This window comes from Scyliorhinus canicula, chromosome 20 (assembly GCF_902713615.1).
Source record: "Scyliorhinus canicula chromosome 20, sScyCan1.1, whole genome shotgun sequence".
NCBI lineage: Eukaryota > Metazoa > Chordata > Chondrichthyes > Carcharhiniformes > Scyliorhinidae > Scyliorhinus > Scyliorhinus canicula.
Genome location: NC_052165.1, coordinates 54,417,455 through 54,435,317, shown reverse-complemented (window position 1 = coordinate 54,435,317; position 17,863 = coordinate 54,417,455). Strand labels below are relative to the sequence as shown.

At 43.8% G+C, this 17,863-nt stretch overlaps 1 protein-coding gene across 9 annotated transcripts in view; it reads left to right on the top strand.

The window, feature by feature from the left end:
- Positions 1 to 17,863, top strand: part of erc1b (ELKS/RAB6-interacting/CAST family member 1b) — a 1,169,759-nt gene that overhangs the window by 932,057 nt on the left and 219,839 nt on the right. For 8 of the 9 annotated variants that reach the window (XM_038780204.1, XM_038780201.1, XM_038780203.1 and 5 more), the window contains one exon: positions 7,675 to 7,776. In XM_038780204.1, the coding sequence (XP_038636132.1) occupies positions 7,675 to 7,776 (102 nt within the window). Of the gene's footprint in view, positions 1 to 7,674; positions 7,777 to 15,200; positions 15,228 to 17,863 lie in introns of those variants that run through there. The other variant, XM_038780206.1, reaches the window with a different exon arrangement.

Genomic DNA, 17,863 nt, shown 5'->3' with positions numbered 1-17,863 from the left:
CAGTTGATCTTTTGTAATGGCTTCAAGGTACTCATGAAGAGATTAGTCAACAAGCTGTAGCAAGTGAAATTAAAAACAGTCCTGGATCCATATTAAGCATAGAGGCCATAAAGGCGAACGTTCCTGTTTGGAAGATGAAAGATGTACGTCAGGCAGTATTGGTGAATCAGCTGAATTTTCTGACCTTGTGGAGAGGGCTTTGGAGGCTGGGGTGATGGGGGAAGCTGGGAAAAATCAGAGGATGCGCATCAGGATGTCTCTCTAACCATTGCTACCTACAGGGGACTTTCCCGAGCACAGACTGGGACCAGAGTTGGTTGCCTGCTCCACTGAAGCTTTGCATCACTGCCAGTAGTTTCCTCCTGACAGAGTGCCCCTCTCCCATGTGTTCAGTCTGGCAGCTTATTGGAGATGGCAATCAGATAGGAGGCTGGGAGGCCATCAATGCCAAAGGCCTCAAGCTCCAGTGACCCATAAGGATTAAAGACTAGAACCTTGTCCGGCACCACTACCAGAGAGGCATGTCTCGCACCAGTGCCCTATCTCTTTATTGAATTCACTGCAGGAAAGCGAGGGTGACTCCATATTGTGATGCCTTTATGCTCACCTGCATGCCTCAGCAATGCCCATCTCTTCGGTAGGCCTGATATCACTATAGGCCCTCTGATTGGGACTCCCACTTGCCCGGTATGGGTCCTGAAGGCAGCTACTTAATTGGCTGCCTCTGAGAAGATCGCGACAGATGTCCAGCCAAAGCCACTTCCGCATTTCCAATTCTGAATCGAGGTTAACATCAGGATCATGACCCACCTTGAAAATCCAGACCTAGGACTTCCAGTGGGGGCATGTGGGAGAAAGGCACACATACGGTAGCTCCCGCAAAGGTCGTTATTTTTTGGTCCTTTTTGCTTGGTTCCTGGGGGGGGGAAATTGGTTGACAAACCCGACCCATCTAATTGTATTTGACGAAAGGACGTTGAAAGCCACAAAAAAGACTGTTGGCAAGAAGGGTACGAATGATAGCCTTTTGACAGAGCCAGAGAGAGTGCTAAGCTCATCAGGCGGAGAGATGGTGGAGGCGACCTCAATGGGTGGGGCTGCTCCTATCACAGTAGAAAAGCTGACTGGGATAATGGCAATCGAATTTGATTCAGCAAACACTTTGAAAGGCAACAAAGTGGGATGATGGAGACCCTCAAAAAGTCAATTGAGGGCATGCTGGGCCTGATGACAGAGAAGGACCTCGGAGGCCATGAAAGAGCATGGACAGTTTCTGAAGGGGATGGAAGGAATTTTGTCATGGCATAGCGACCGGATTGTTTCCCTGGAAGCCGTGATGCTGATGGTGGAGGAGAGGAATAAGGGGGTGAAGGGCCCAAGGCCAACAGAGTACCTTGCTCAGATGTTGTGTGGGAGATGATTTAACTCAAAAGCTAATTTTTTCAAGATGGCAGAGGAAAAGCAGGCCTTTGTGAAAGAACAAGGACATGGACTTAATTGAAAGGTTTTGAATGGGGCTTTAACAGGTGTTGATGGGATTGATTGGGGATGTTTCAGTTTTTTGTATATATATGTTTGGTTAACTGGGTTTATTGTTCTGTATTGGAGTGTGTCTGTTGTTGGGGGAGTGATGGGGGGTGGGGGGGGGGGGGGGCAAAGTGCTCTGGGGTAACAGTTAAGGCAGCAATGCAAACAATATATGGCCCGAGGTGGGTGGTTGAGAAATGTAACCTGTTGGACTTGAACCTGGTATTGTAAGACTTCTTCCTGTGCCCACCCCAGTCCAACGTCGGCATCTCCACATCATGAGACTTGTAAAGGCTTTGGGTTTGGTTATTCTTTCACAGTGGGGATGGGCAGGGGATTTTCTGTTCCTTGGGTGTGACCCCTGGCGGGGGCCTACCTCACTAGCATGCGGAGTTAAGCTAATGAATGGGAGTGAGTCGGGAGGATGGGCTGTGGCCTGTTGGACCTGTTTACACAGGTTTTGATGTGCCTAGCGTGTTTGTTTGGTGGGGGAGGCAGGGGCATTGTTCAATGGGATGTAGTTGCAGGTTCTTGGGTTAGGGGGAGAGGGGGTAGATTACTGATGGTGGCCAGGGTTATTTCTTTGTCTCACCTTTTAGGTGGGGTCGGAGGCCATCTTGGGTGGACCTTGGCTCCAGGAGCTTGCAATAAGGATGAGATAATTCCTCACGGTGGAAATGGCTGGCTTGAGAGGGAGGGGGAATGAGAGACCCCCGATCAAACTAATGACTTGGAATTTTAGAGGTCTGGGGGGGTCTGGTGATATGACCAAGAATTTCTCTCAGCTGAGAATTTAAGGGCTGATGTGGTGCTTCTGCAGGAGACTCACCAGCAGATGAGGGATCAGATTAGGCTCCGAAAAGGCTGGGTGAGCCAAGTGTTTCACTCGGGCTTTGATAGCAGGTCCAGAGGTGGCAATTGTAATCAATAAAAGGGTCCGTTTTCTAGAAGGTTTGTTTGTGGCAGATCAGGGAGGTAGGTATGTGATAGTCACTGGGACGCTGGAAGGTAAGTTAGTGGTCAATGCGTTCGCCCCAAATTGGGACGATGTAACATTCAGGAGGACCTTTTTGGCCGCAATACATCAATGGACACATCAATTGATTCTCGGCGGAGATTTGAATTGTGCTTTGAACTTGAAACTTGACCTGTCTAAGTTGAAGTTGTTGGCCCCGTTGGGGGTGGCAAAGACGTTCTTACGGCCTTTATGGAGGAGATGAGGGGTGGGGCCAGATCCATGGCGGTTTATGCACTCTGGGGGCAAGGAATTTTTGTTTTTCGCACCAGTACATAAAGTATACTCGAGGATAGAATTTTTCCTGATGGGAAGGTCTCTTCTTCCTGGATGAGGAAAGCTGAGTACTTGGAGCTTGGAGTACTTTCAATTAAATAGGTAACAAAGCAGGGGTGCCCTATGACCCCCCCCCCCCCCCCCCCTTGTTTGCATTGGCGATAGAGCATTGGTATGTGGAGAGGGATAATGAGGAGTGTGGTGGAGTGTAGGGTATCCCTGTATGCAGTTGATCTGTTACTTTACATGACGGACCCGGTTCCCACCATGGGTGATAATGGAGTTACATAGAATATAGAACATTACAGTGCAGTACAGGCCCTTCGGCCCTCAATGTTGCACCGACCTGTGAAACCAATCTAAAGCCCATCTACACTATTCCATTATCATCCATATGTTTATCCAATGACCATTTAAATGCCCTTAATGTTGGCGAGTCCACTACTGTTGAAGGCAGGGCATATCGTGCCCTTACTACTCTCTGAGTAAAGAACCTACCCCTGACATCTGTCCTATTATCTATCTCCCCTCAATTTAAAGCTATGTCCCCTCGTGCTAGCCATCACCATCCAAGGCTCTCACTGTCCACCCTATCTAATCCTCTGATCATCTTGTATGCCTCTATTAAGTCACCATTGTTCCCACGTTGGATTCGTTGAGCACTTTAGTCTCAAAATCGGAAAATCCAGTCCCATATTACAGATCACGGTAAAGCAGCAGTTATATTGACAAGACAAAAACAAAATACTACCAGAGCTGGAAATCTGAAATAAAAACAGAAAATGGTGGAAAACTCAGCACTTCAGGCAGCAACTATAGAGATAAATTGTTAATGTTTCAGGTGGATGACCATTCTGATGAATACACAATTGGAATAACAAATTTTATGGATAGTTGGTGCTTACAAAATTTTACTGAGGCACTTCAGCTCCCTTTTAGGATATAAGCTAAACTTGGAAAAGAGTGAATGTTTTCTGGTGCACCCCCGGGGAAGGGGAGTCAATCTAGTGGTGCTACCATTTTGCAGGTTGGTTCCAGCTTTAGATATCTGGGGGTTCAGGATTGGGCCTGGCTTCATAAATTGATTTATACAAGTTTTATAGAACATAGAACAGTACAGCACAGAACAGGCCCTTCGGCCCTCGATGTTGTGCCGAGCAATGATCACCCCACTTAAACCCACGTAACCCGTATACCCGTAACCCAACAATCCCCCCCATTAACCTTACACTACGGGCAATTTAGCATGGCCAATCCACCTAACCCGCACATCTTTGGACTGTGGGAGGAAACCGGAGCACCCGGAGGAAACCCACGCACACACGGGGAGGACGTGCAGACTCCACACAGACAGTGACCCAGCCGGGAATCGAACCTGGGACCCTGGAGCTGTGAAGCATTGATGCTAACCACCATGCTACCGTGAGGCCCCTACATTTATAGGTAGAGTCAAGACTGTCATTGGTGGGCAGGGTCCAGTCGTTCAAGATTAATATTTTGCCACAAATTTTGTTTCTGTTCCAGTGTCTTCTGGTTTTCCTTCCTAAATCTTTTCTTGGGAGGGTCAAGAAGTTGATTACATCCTTTATATGAGCAGGCAGGACTGCGAGAATTCGTAAGGCAGTCCTTCAGAGGGACAGACTGTCAGGGGGCTTGGCTTTGCCAAACCTGATATTTTATTACTGGGCAGCTAATGCAGAGAAGGTATTGGGTTAGTGGAGGGATTCGGGAGTCATGTGGATGCAGATGGAATCAAGGTTATGTAGGGGTTCTGGTCTGGGGGCATTAGCGACGGCCTTACTCCCTTTCTCATCGACAAATCATTTGCCAAATCCAGTGGTTCTTTCCACTTTGAAGGTATGAGGACTGTTTTGTCAACATTTTAAACTGGGGTCAGTGTGGAAGCTGGCTCCCATTTGTGCCAGTCATCTGCTAGAGTCTGCAAGTTTGGAGGGTTGGAAAGGGAAGGGGCTGGATAGGATGGCCGATTTGTTCCTGGAGGGGACGCTTTGCCGAGAGGAATAGAGAACAGTCTAGAGGAATTGACGTAAAAGTTTGAGATCTCAGGTTCAGTATATCTCCAAGTTCACAACTTTGTGAAACAGATTTTCCCGGCATTCCTCATGGCGCCACCAACCTCTCTAATGGAGAAGGTTCTTTCATCGCAGGGTCGGAGGTAGGGAGCACTTCCAGCATTTATAGTTGGTTCATGTTGGAGGATTTGTCTAAAGCTAGGTGGGAGGCGGGGTTGAGGCCCATGGTGTAGAATGAGGCCCTTTGCAGGGTGAACTCCATGTCCTCGTGCACAACTTAAAGTAGTTTTTAGGACGCACCTGACAAAGTCCAGAATGAGTTTTGTTTTTGCAGGGGTGAAGGACAGGTGCAAGCGCTGCTCTAGAGGTACAGCTAACCACGTGCACATGTTCTGGTCCTGTCCCAAGCTTGTGGGTTTCTGGGACTCCTTCGTTAGCACCATGTCAGCGATTCTGACGATTGAGCTGGAGCCCTGTCCTTCAGTGACCATATTTGGGGTGTCAGACTCACCGGACCTGCAGAAGGATGCGGAGGCCGATGTCCTGGCCTTCGCCCTGCTGTTTGCCTGGAGGCGAGTACCACTGGGGTGTGGTTAGGAGATCTGATGGAGTTCCTGCCCCTCGAGAAAGTCAAGAACACCATGAGGGGAGTAATCGAAGGGTTCTGTTGGAGGTGGCAGTCGTTTATTGTTTATTTCAAGGAATTGGTCACCGTTCGTTGTTAAGCGAGAGAAGGAAATGGGTCAGGGTTTGTTTTATGGTTTTTTTGTGTATGTATTGTGTTCCTGTTTTGTGGATATTTATATAAATTGAAAAATTTGAATAAAAATATTTTTAAAAAGAAAATCCAGACTGACAATTCAGGTCAATGATCTTTCATCAGAACTGAAAAACGTTATCTGTAACCGGTTTTGAGCAAGCGCAGAAGCAGGAGAGATTAATTGATGAATGAGATGATATGCAATGCAAAAGGGAATGTTGTTAGAACAAGTCAGGGGCCACATAAATAGATCTGAAGGAGTTGCAAACGGGAATTACCAAAACAGCCACCTGAAAAAATGAGGGCTGGGGTTATAATTTTATTGTCATTTTGTTTATTGTTATTGTCACATGTACCGAAGTACAATGGAAAGTATTTTTCTGCGGCCAAGGGAACGTATTCAGTACGTACATAGTAGACAAAAGAATAATCGACAGAGTACACTGACGGTGGTGCATCAACAAATAGTGATTGGTTACAGTGTGGAACAAGGCCAAACAAGAGCAGCATAGGGCAACGTGAATAATGTTCTTACAGGGAACAGATTAGTCCAAGGAAGAGTCGTTCAGGAATCTAGTAACTGTGGGGGGAAAGCTGTTCCTATGTCTGGATGTGCGGGTCTTCAGACTTCTGCATCTTCTGCCTGATGGAAGGGTCTGAAAGAGGACAAAACCTGGGATCTCTGACAATGCTGTCTGCCTTTCTGAAGCAACAGAAGGTGTCTAAAGAATCAATGGGAGGATGGCAAGCTTGTGTGATGCTGAGTTCGGCTGCGTTCACCACACTATGCAGTTTCTTGCAATCTTGGGCGAGCAGTTGCCATACCAAGCTGTAATGCAGCCGGATAGGATGCTCTCTATGGCACATCTGTAGAAGTTTGAAAGCGTTGTAATTTGAAATCGTGAAACTCAATATTGCGTCAGAAAAACTGTAAAGTGTCTAATCAAAAGATGAGGTGCTGTTTCTCAAATTGAAGTTGAGCTTCATTGGACCAGCACAGGAGGTCGAGGTCAGAGAGAGAGCGGAGGTGGAGAATTAAATCAATGAGCTGTCTCATCTCCCACTGCTTCCAGAACTGCAAGCTACTTATCAGCGCTTGATTTGTGCTAGCAGCTTGCTGCTTCCATGAAATTGAAGCTTGACCACTGAAATGTTTCAGGCACCTCGCTACTTATATCATCTGGCTATTGTAAACACCCTCCCCACCACCCACCTGATGTACAACCCATATTAAAATCACCTCATATGAAAGGACCCTGAAGAATTGCATGAATCGGAGACTAGGGGCTGGATTCTCCCACCCTGCCCACCGCAGGAAAGCCGCGCAAAATGGAGAACTCCATTGACCTCGGACAGGATTCTCTGGCCGCATCCACATGCCCTAGGAAAAATACAAGGGTCAAGAAAAGGGGCAGGTTTCCATTAACTGGTTTCAGCATGAATGGAGTGTCATTAATGTCTGCAAGTTCCAGCTTACAGTGTGCTTAACTTGTTTGGAGCGATATTAGTTTATGTATGTATTGTTTTTAAGTTTCCTTCATGCCACATGAAGGGGCTGTTTAGCTCAGGGCTAAATCGCTGGCTTTGAAAGCAGACCAAGCAGGCCAGCAGCACGGTTCAATTCCCGTAACAGCCTCCCCGAACAGGCACCGGAATGTGGCGACTAGGGGCTTTTCACAGTAACTTCATTGAAGCCTACTCGTGACAATAAGCGATTTTCATTTTCATTTCATTTCACATGAAGAAAGGGAGAGTACCCCAAAGAGTACATCTAACTGCAACGGTTGGGAGGACAATCTATGGCACAATCTATCAGCTGTTCACGCCGGAGGGACATTCCTGTCCCACGCCAGCGCACGGGTTTCCCAGAATGAGTGGTGCAGTCGCTGGGAAATCCCAGTGTTAATGACGGGTTTGGTAAATCCCGCTGGCAGGCTGCCTTCGCCACTGAAAAACAGTAAATCCCGTCCATTGTAAATCATTCACTTTGCAGGAGCTCAAGCATATATCAGTGAAGGTGGCTGGACAAATGGGTATGAATATGTTTTGTTTCCTTTTCACAGACCCAGAACAGAATGAAGCTGATGGCAGATAATTATGAGGAGGACCACCTGAAACCCTCAGCACAATCTGACCAGACGAATCATAAACTCTCCCCAGAACAGGTGAGAATTATTTTGTTGTCTCAATAGGAGCTGCACAGTTAATGATTAGGGTTTATATAGTATTATTAACTTCTCTTGGCCTTTCTCGTGCTGAGGTGCCAATGTTGGGAATACCCTCTGCAACAGACATGGATCACGTTTGGAGTTAAGTGAGTTAAGACCAGGAGCGAAGTTAAGGATTACAAAACTGCACAATGAAAGGGAAATATCACATAAACTTGCAAAATCATCAGGCTGGTTATGTTTATGTACCACATCATGTACATTAGGATATTGCCATATGATTCCTTTGTCCTACCTTTGAGCAACAATGATAGTTTAGATTTATGAGGCCAGTAAAACCTGGATTGATGCCCTTTGATCTAGTTGGCACAGCATCTGTGTGAACTCAACCCATTTGTTTTGCCCACAGCAAACCCAGATTGCAGTCAGTTCATTTGTTGGCACAAGTCTGAGCGCACATGGAAGGATTAAGCATAAATGAATTCCTCTAAGAACCCCACCAAATCCATATCCTAGACATAAATAACACATGCTGGAGCAGATCAGCTTATTTCATAATATCAAGTTCACAATTATTTTCAAATATTTTTTGGACATGAGATTAGCTATGATTTAGCAACTGAACCCGGGGGAGAGATGTGTGTCTATGGGTAAGAATGTCTGTAGATATATATGTATAATTATACACACCAGAAACTCACTGATTTTACTGTAACAATAACCAACTTGTTCTTGTAAGGATGATTTTATTTTTATCTTGACTACAGGCTATTTAGTAAGTTTTTTAAATCATTGTGATTATCTGTTATAATTAAAGTTCAAATCGTGAAAAAAGTTCTTAAGTAGGATGACTACGCCTTCTGTAAAAACCCACCTCAATCGTCAGTGTCAACAACTTCTGAGGTACATTATTAAAATCCATTTAGACTCACATTAGAGCCTGTGTTTTGTCCTAAATATTCCTGAAGTACCTCAATGCTTTTGAGCACATAGATTCTGCCATGAAGTCTTCGCAATCCTCTTGACAGCACACCCAAAGAAAGTCTGCTTTGAAAATATGCAAGTGCTTTGACTTTTGAAATGATGTAGTGGTCACACACACATATGGCCTGGGCTTCTCCCCCTAGACTGCAGCTTGAAGTAGTGGCTCCCTGTTTGAATTATGGTTGGATGTTTATATATGCTATTCCCAGCTATTAAATGGTTTCTCAGATGCCCATTTTTTCACCAGTTCACGTGAGTGCTATGTGTTTCCATTTACAAGCTGCTGATTGTTTCTTTCTTAATCCTGACTTGCTATGTCACGTGACAGATGAAGGAGCAACAATTGGACTGATTGCTGGGATTTTATATAGGAATGTTAAAGGGGGTACCAAGCACATCTTCTGGTTTCCCAATGTTTACTCAATAGCTCATTCCTTTCCCAGGCCTCCAACCCCATACCACCCTTCCCCTGCTTCCCATCAGGTCTCTTTCGAGGACTGTTACAACCCCTGCCCACAAAATGCCATTGACCTCACCCTTTCCTCCACGACTCCTCTGAACAAGGCCTCCAACCACCCCCTGGGATTGACTGCCTTGGACCACCTGCCAGAACTCCCTCTCTGGGTAACTAGCCTTACTTTCTCTTGCCCTGGACAAACCCCCCGCCCTGGAATAAATCCTCCTTGTCCCTGAAATCAATTCTGATCACTCTCCACTGCTGCTAATAAGGGATCGAACCTAACCCCCCAACCCCACGGCCAACTTTGAGATTACCCTATCCCTAAGAGGCAGCCTTCACCACCCAGTCTCTTCTCTGACTGGAAGCATAGCCTTTCAATCAGGCTGCCTTCTGTGCAGGGAACTGATTGGTGAAGCCATGCACTCGCCTATGGGGTATCACATCCACTGAGTTCTCTGTTCTTTACTGACCAGCACACATCAGTCCCGCTCACCCATGGCCAAAGCTGCTGCCAGATCAAGTAAGTGAAATTCCAGGTGTTAACCATTGCAGTGACCATTGAAGTGAAGTCAAGAGCCATCTCTTTGAATCTAAACTAAAACTGTCTGGCATTTAGCTCGGTTTAGGCTAGGTTAAATAACTTACATCAGTTCCATGTTCCTGATTTTGTTTTGTTGTAATAAATGCAACATTGAGAATTGTGTTAGAGTCTGTCTGCATCTTGAATGGGTCATTTTCATTCGGAATTCTAACTTCTACCACAGAAATTGTTCAGCATATTAATATAAAAGATGGTAAAATTAATAGAGATTTTCAAAGTCTGCAAGATTTTGAGAAGGTAAGTAGTGAAAGATTGTTTTATTGGTTGAAATGATAACAAGGCAGCACAAACTGAAGGTTGTAACCTTTTCAATATATGACTTCATATGCATGGAATGGTTCTCATAAGTTTTGAAAAAGAAATGGGCAAAAAAGAAGAATATAAAAGGATAATAAGAGAGGGCATGGAAATGGCATCAGAGAAAATAATTTTAGTTAAAGCATTAACAAAATGGTGCCTTCACAACTATAATTTTTATGGATATAATTCAGGTCCCCACACCTATTTTTGATAACAAAACAACATTCATGCATTTTATATGGTCATTTTCTTTTGGCTACTATTCACATTTATTGCTGTTGTTATGACACTCTTGGACATTGTTCATTTGTTTGCGGGAAAGCCAGAAACACCTGACGACAGTTCTCCTGGAAAGATTTGAGAGCCATTTTTACAAATGCATGCTACCCACTAGGAACATATATTTGTGTACTCAGCCCTGTGATACATCATGGGAATCAAAAGTGTGGCAATACTTCACTGCATTCCTGAAGTAACCTCATCTAATTTCAAAAAAGCAGAAAATGCTTGACTATTTGCTTCAGAATTCAATAATATATCTGAAACAATCTTTATTTTTTCTAAATGTACTCAGTTGTAATTATTTAATGCCACACAGTGCACTAATCAATATGTATATGTTTTCTCTGAATTACTGCTACAAGACATCCTTATTAGGCTACATTGATGTTGTTCCCAGGTACCAGGCAAAAGGTGACAGTGTTGTGCATCGAAAAGCATGCAGCTCCAAATGAAATCCGGTTAAATTTGTCTCAGTCTTATCAAAACATGAACAAGGTTTGTCTGAATGAAGTAGTGAATGCTGGAAGTCTGTTTGTGTCAGTACACAGTGATGGCTGTTTTAGAAAAGGACAAATTTATTATCTGTTCTTAATTACAAGTGAGTAAGGGCCACTTCTTTCCATCCTCCTCAGTTGCAGCTTGGTCACCTGTGATATCCCCGTACTCAGGTTTAGCATCACAGTGATGCTGAGGTCACAGTTTCAAGGTGTAGGGAATCACTTGAGGAAGGAGCAGTGCTCCGAAAGCTAGTGTTTGAAACACACCTGTTGGACTTTAACCTGGTGTTGTAAGACTTCTTACTAGGGAATAACAGACACACACCGTCATTCTTTTACTCCAATAGTAATGCTAGCACCCTTTTTTTGTTTTACCACCTCTCAGTTAACGAATACTACCGTAGAGTATTTCACACAGCCTGAAGCTTCTCGCACTTTCATATACAATGTTAATTTTGCTAAGACGTGTTAAATACAGCGAGTTTAAATTTACATCAATTTATGAATGCAATAAAATTACTTTGAAAGTGGAAGTTTCCTAATTTACATTATTATGATGGAAGGTCAAGATAATGTTGCCAACTTAGGTCTTTCCTAAGATGTCCTGCAGATCTGTTGCGCGAAGGTAAGTGCAGGTAGGCGAGATATTTATTAAATATGACTATAGCACTGCTGCTGCTCAGATGGAGGAACAATAATCTGTAGTTTCTGCTGCCTCTCGATTTAGCCAATATAGTAATATTAATGCTGTCCAATATTTATTTAAAGATTAAGTAACAATGGACAAAGATTATAAACTATTACTTGACCTCATTTGGGATGAGCTCATGAATATTTTCCTTGGAAGAAGAATATGCTGGGCTGGGCCCCCTCCGTATTGACTTCAGGATAATACATTTGACAATGGAAGATTGGAACCAAATCAGTTTCTGTGACTAGTCCATATCATACCAGGGAACAGTGAATAATTGACCAGTCTTGTTCATTCGTGGAACACAAAGGAATCCACCTGTCACTGAATGTTGGGGATTCTCTCACTCAACTCCAAGGCAACAATATGATGGATAGGATGCTCTTTTCTGGAAAGCAGTAGCAAAACATTCTGGCTAAACTAGATATTTTGCTGGTAAAGCTCTCTAGAATGCCTCTATATACTTGAAGGGAAGTTTCCTAGCCTTCAACCATTAGCAATGGTTGAATCTGTGGTTCTTTGGAAATCAAGAGAGCATTCTATATCCAATTGTGTGTATTGCGAGGTTTGTAGATTTCTGATTTTGCAATAATAAAAAGATTATTATTATTATTAGAAGTTGTATTCCTTTTGCCCATAACAGGAAAAAACCTGACCCCTAATCTTCTGAATCACCCCTTCCTATCCCTGAGGAAATTCTCCCAGAGCGGCAGTGTGGCTTTAGATCTTCCCAAGGTACCAATGATGTTTGTTGCCAGACAAATCCAAGGAAAATATTGAGAACAACACCAGGAATTCTTGATTGCATTCTAGGCCTGACCAAAGCATTTGACTCAGTAAATTGCGAGGCTCTGGATGGTGCTCCTAAAGTGTGTATGTACAAAAAACTTCATCAGAATCCTGTAATTGCATCATGATGTTATAACTGCAATTGTCTTGAGTGGGAGGTCTGAAGAAAATACCTTCAAAATCCAGACCAAGATCAAACAATGCTGTTTGACCCTCCTGAGCTGCTTGTCGCTACTCTTACCAGAAGATCTGCTGTCATGCTATGTCATATTCATCTATCTTGGGCCATCCTTACTTATCCACATATGCTTGTCTGAAACCGCTCCGTGGTGGCCATATCAAACTACATGTACGTTGACCCTTCTTTCTGCTGCCCTCGAATTTGCCCTTTAGTTGGAGTTCTATGTGGCTTTTCAGCTCTGATCAAATGGCTGAAATACTGATATTTTTGTTTCTAGGTGTCACTTTTCAAGAGTTAACTTTGTAATTTCAAGCACCTCTTAATTTGTCTTATGCTTAAAATTCCATATACAGACAAATGCCGGAACACACCCACCCCCCCCAAATGCCGGAACACACCACCCCCCCCCCCCAAATGCCGGAACACACACACCCCCCCCCCCCCAAATGCCGGAACACAGCCCCCCCCCCCCCAAATGCCGGAAACACACACCCCCCCCCCCCCCCAAATGCCGGAACATACACACACACACACACACCCCCCCCCCCCCCCCCCCCCCCCCCCGCCCCCAAAATGCCGGAACACACCCCAAATGCCGGAACACACACCCCCCCCTGTCTCTCTCCTCCTTATCCTCCAAAAAACGCCGGGTCTCACCACTTCCGCAGCTGGTGAAACTGACGCGTATCGCGTCAGTCAGCTGCTAGCCCCTCCGGGAACGGAGAATAGCGGCCTTCAAGAAGGCCCCGGCGCCGGAGTGATTGACACCGATTTTTCTCGCAGGCAACCCGCGTTACGAAGGGCTACGGAGAATCCCGCCCCATATGTCCCAATGCTATTTACAATTTACCTGACAGTGGCTTTTCGCCCCATCAAAGATCGACTGCTCTCTGGTGTCAGAATTAAATACCGTCCAGATGAAAAACACTTTAACCTCTGTTGCCTCTGTGCTAAACCTAAACTGACCACCATAGACATTCATGATCTACAGTTTATGGGTGACTGCAGTGTTGTTGCCTGTTCCACGCCAAATTTTCAAGCCACTCTTGATATCTTCAATTCTGCATGCAAGAAACTCGGTCTGTCCTTGAATTTTGCCAAAACAAAATGCATATCAATCTCCACCTGGCCAGCCAATATCCCACCTCCCACGTATGTTGAACGAGAGACTCTGGAATATGTTGAGCATTTCCCAAATCTATGCAGCCATCTCTTTAAAAAGATCACCATTGACAAGGAGAGCCAACATCGGATCAGCTATGCTAACTCATTCTTCTTCGTAGAATGGCAGCAAGTGTTTGACAATAAGTCAACAAAAGTGTGAGTGTACAGAGCTGATGTCATCATTACAGTGTTGTACCGCAGTGAGACTTTGATTGTGCATCAAAGACAGGAGCACTAGTGAAATTCTACCAGCAATGCCTCTGCCCCATCCTCCAGATTCAAGGGAGGACCATTTAATAAACGCTAATGTTCTTCTTGAAACCAGTTCCACATTTATTCAGGCAAAACTTCTGCAAAATAAACTATGATGGACTGAGCGCAGTGCCTAGATGGCCGAAAAGTGTCTCCCCTGCCTTGTTCTGTTTTCTCAACTTTCAAATGATCAACATTGCTGGGAGGACAAAGAAAACACCAAAATGAAATCTGAAGCTTTCCTTGAAGAGTGGCAGCATTGACCATAATGACAAGGAGGAACCTGGTCCCAATAGTTCAGAATGCTGACAACTTGTCCGTTATGCTGTATCACACTTTGAATCACAACTTCTTAATAATGATGCAGAGCAACAGCAGAAATAGGAAGTAAAGGAAGCAAATCCTGCACACCAGATCCCACTACCTCATGGGGTGTACTGCCCATGTGTCCAAAGTTCTGCAGATCAAGAATCGGACTGTTAGTGCAAAAGACAACCATGGCAGAATCTCATGACCCTGAGTACATCTCATCCTCAAAGGACAGCCGATGATGACGATGTTCATCCAAATTTCATCCTAAACAGGGAGAGGGGACTTTAAACTTACTGACGTATGGCATGAAAAAAAAATATGGCCGACCAGAAAGAAACTCTCTTGTATGGAGCAACCCTGTTCAATCTGTTTGAAATTTGGAGACATCTGAAATCTCTATCTAATGTTGACAGTTTTGTGGTGTGAGAAAAGTTACACTTAAACTCTGATAAGTCCTATCAATTTTGGCTTGAGACAATTAATTTGGGTATTGCCTTGGATATAATCAAATTGCAAGATCCTTAGTACCCTTCAATCCAGCTCTGACAATGTTGTCAAGTATACTGTTGTAGCAGTGGACTTGCACTACTGGTATATCCTACAGGCTGTTCTACCCAAAACTGGGGAAAAAACTGAAAAGATAAATGATACAGACTGCCCTCGCAGTTCTATGAATATATTTTGGTGTAGTCAGATATATAGTACTCTGGTTATGTGATTCACACTAAATGTGTTTGCCCATGCTCAAATCCATTACTTTGTCACAAAACAGGAGACAGATCGCTGGAAAGTCATCTCTGCTTATCTTTATTCTAATGTACAATCTGGTTGTTACCTGAATATACTAACTTGCTCTTATTTTGTCCCCACGCTATCATTGGCTGTCCTTGTCATCTGCAACCAAATAGGATGATGAGGAGGGCATATGGGCATAGCCATTCAGATGAACTTAAGCAGCTATTTTGTTCAGAATGGTGAGAATCTGTTTTGACTCCTGTTTCTCACAATAGTTTGCACACGTTGATTGCAAATTGCTAATCCTAATCTATGTGTGCGTGCTCCCCATTTCATTTGAACCTCTTTATTAATCGTTTGTTGGTGTATATTTGGGAGTGGGTCACTTTTACTTGCTTGCAATTTCTTTCCACTCAGAGAAAAGAACACTGCAGACTCAGCAGTTAAAATTAAAATTATTAAGTTTTAAAATATTTGAACACTATTATAAATAGGATTTAAATACATTTTTATTTAAGTGCACATTGAGCCAAAGATCAAATATGCAACACACACAACAGGGTTATATGGTAATTATACTGTTTGACAAATGCAGTGAATTGTTACGAAAGGTGGACAAATAAGAAGATTTGAGATCTGTAAAGTTAAACTTAAGAGGTTCATGCCAAACAGGAAGTGATAGGTGTGTACAATTCAATCTGATTTCCCCTGAAATAGTAGATGAAGTTTTGTGTCTTGCATGCATGTGAGCAGCAAAATGGGTCACATTCATATTTAGGTACAAGCTTTAACACCAACTGGTGTTATAGATACCACTTTTTGGAGTGGAAATGTTCAACTAACAGTGAAGGAAGAAGGAAGTATGAGGCCAAGCCTGTGTGTTTTACTAGGCTGTAAAGGAATTTCCTAGTTTTACTTCTGTTTAAAAATGCATCAGTGAACGATCCTTATTGCACTTTCACCTTCTCAAGAGCATTCAGGGATGGGTGGTAAATGCTCTCTGCCAGTGACGCTCCCCGTCCCAAGATTTGTTTTTAAACATAGGATGAACTGGCCATTCTGCCCAAGCAGCCTCCGCTGCAGTTTGTGGCCCTTGCAAGCCTCCTCCTACTTTTTTAAATCTAAGCTTATCTTTGTATGAATGGTGACTGTCTCAGTGTCTCTTTTTTTGGCTTACATTACTTATATTACAAGTGAGATTTATAACTGACATTAAATCTGCTGTGATTAGACAGAGGTGTGCCTGTAGCTGCTTCAGGTGACTCCTCTAATTCCCCTGCTTGTTCTGAGGGGAAGTGCCTAGTTTGTGCTGTATGCACTTGCCCAAATAAAATGGCTGCCATAACAAGTTCATAGAATTCTACGGCAACTGCAGAATTTAGCATTAGCCATAGGAGTTTTCGTATTTTTCTTATGTTTAAAAAAAATCTGGACTTTCATTATCATATTTTTTTCAGTTATCTCATTGAGATTTCCAAAGCAGTCCACACACATTGGCCCGTAACCTCCTAGCGTCCCCATGTTGGATTTGGGGGTACTCCAAAGATACGCTACGATATCCCCCTCAGGCGTTCCCAAGTAAGACTTTACGTGGCAATTGTCCAGAAGTGTTAACTACCCTGGACAATTGCAATGCACTGGAAACAATTCAGCAAAACGATCTAAAGCGTAGATGGGATGGTTGGTCGGATGGTTCTGCCAATGTGTCACTAATAGTTAGAAGAAATAAAACCAGTTCTAACTTCAGCGTAACTATTTTAAAGATCAAGATGTCTCCACATGGGACAACCCCCACTTCCCGATTCCCCAAACTCTCTCCATTAAGCAGCCCCCCACAAGATTTTTCCCACCAACCTGACGCCCATTGACTTGACCTGAGCCTGCCAGCCCCGTTGCTCCCGCCAAACCCCTTATCTTCTCTCTGGCCTGTTATTTTTAATGGGGCATGAAATGAAATGAAAATCGCTTATTGTCACGAGTAGGCTTCAATGAAGTTACTGTGAAAAGCCCCTAGTCGCCACATTCCGGCGCCTGTCCGGGGAGGCTGGTACGGGAATCGAACCGTGCTGCTGGCGTGCTTTAAAAGCCAGCGATTTAGCCGCATGAGCTAAACCAGCCCCTAATATCAGCATTTAATATCACCTACTTTAGGGCAGCTAGTGCAATAAAAATTAGGGTGTGTCTTCCTTCACTCTACTTCCTTTGGACTCCGCGCTGAAGCTGGGGACGTGCTGCGTTGCCTGAATCTCACCCAGCCTGAGTGAGGGAGGTCTGGTGAGATGGGCTGAATTACTATTGAAGCGCAACCACTGTTTTGTAGGCATACTCAGAAGCCAATTTGTGCACAGCAAATTCCAACAAACTTCAATCAAATTAGTGGCTGGTTAACCTGTTTTAGTAATATTACTTGAGGGTCAATTGTTGATCAGAAGATTAGGAGAGCATCCTTACTTTTCTTTAAATAGTATTATGCAGTCTTTTATATTCATTTCAGTTAGATGGGGTGGCATCAACCTCCTCCTCTAAACTCACTCCTTCAAAGTCTGACGTCAAGGCAGTAATTCTCATAGACACAGTCTAACAAATATAAATTTCAAAGGAACCATCAAATTGTTTCCTGAAAATACACATTCCAATCTTCCATGGGTTGAGTTAAAACACCCTTTTAGTCTGCAAAACATGGGGGTGCAGAAATTTCTTGTAGGACTTTGGGTTATTTTACATGGAATATACAGAGTTGGCGGTAGTTGCCTTTCCGCAGTCCAGGTAGAACAACGTTTGAGAACAGCTTCAAGTTGAAGCTTTAATTGAAGTCATTAAAGTACACAAAATATGC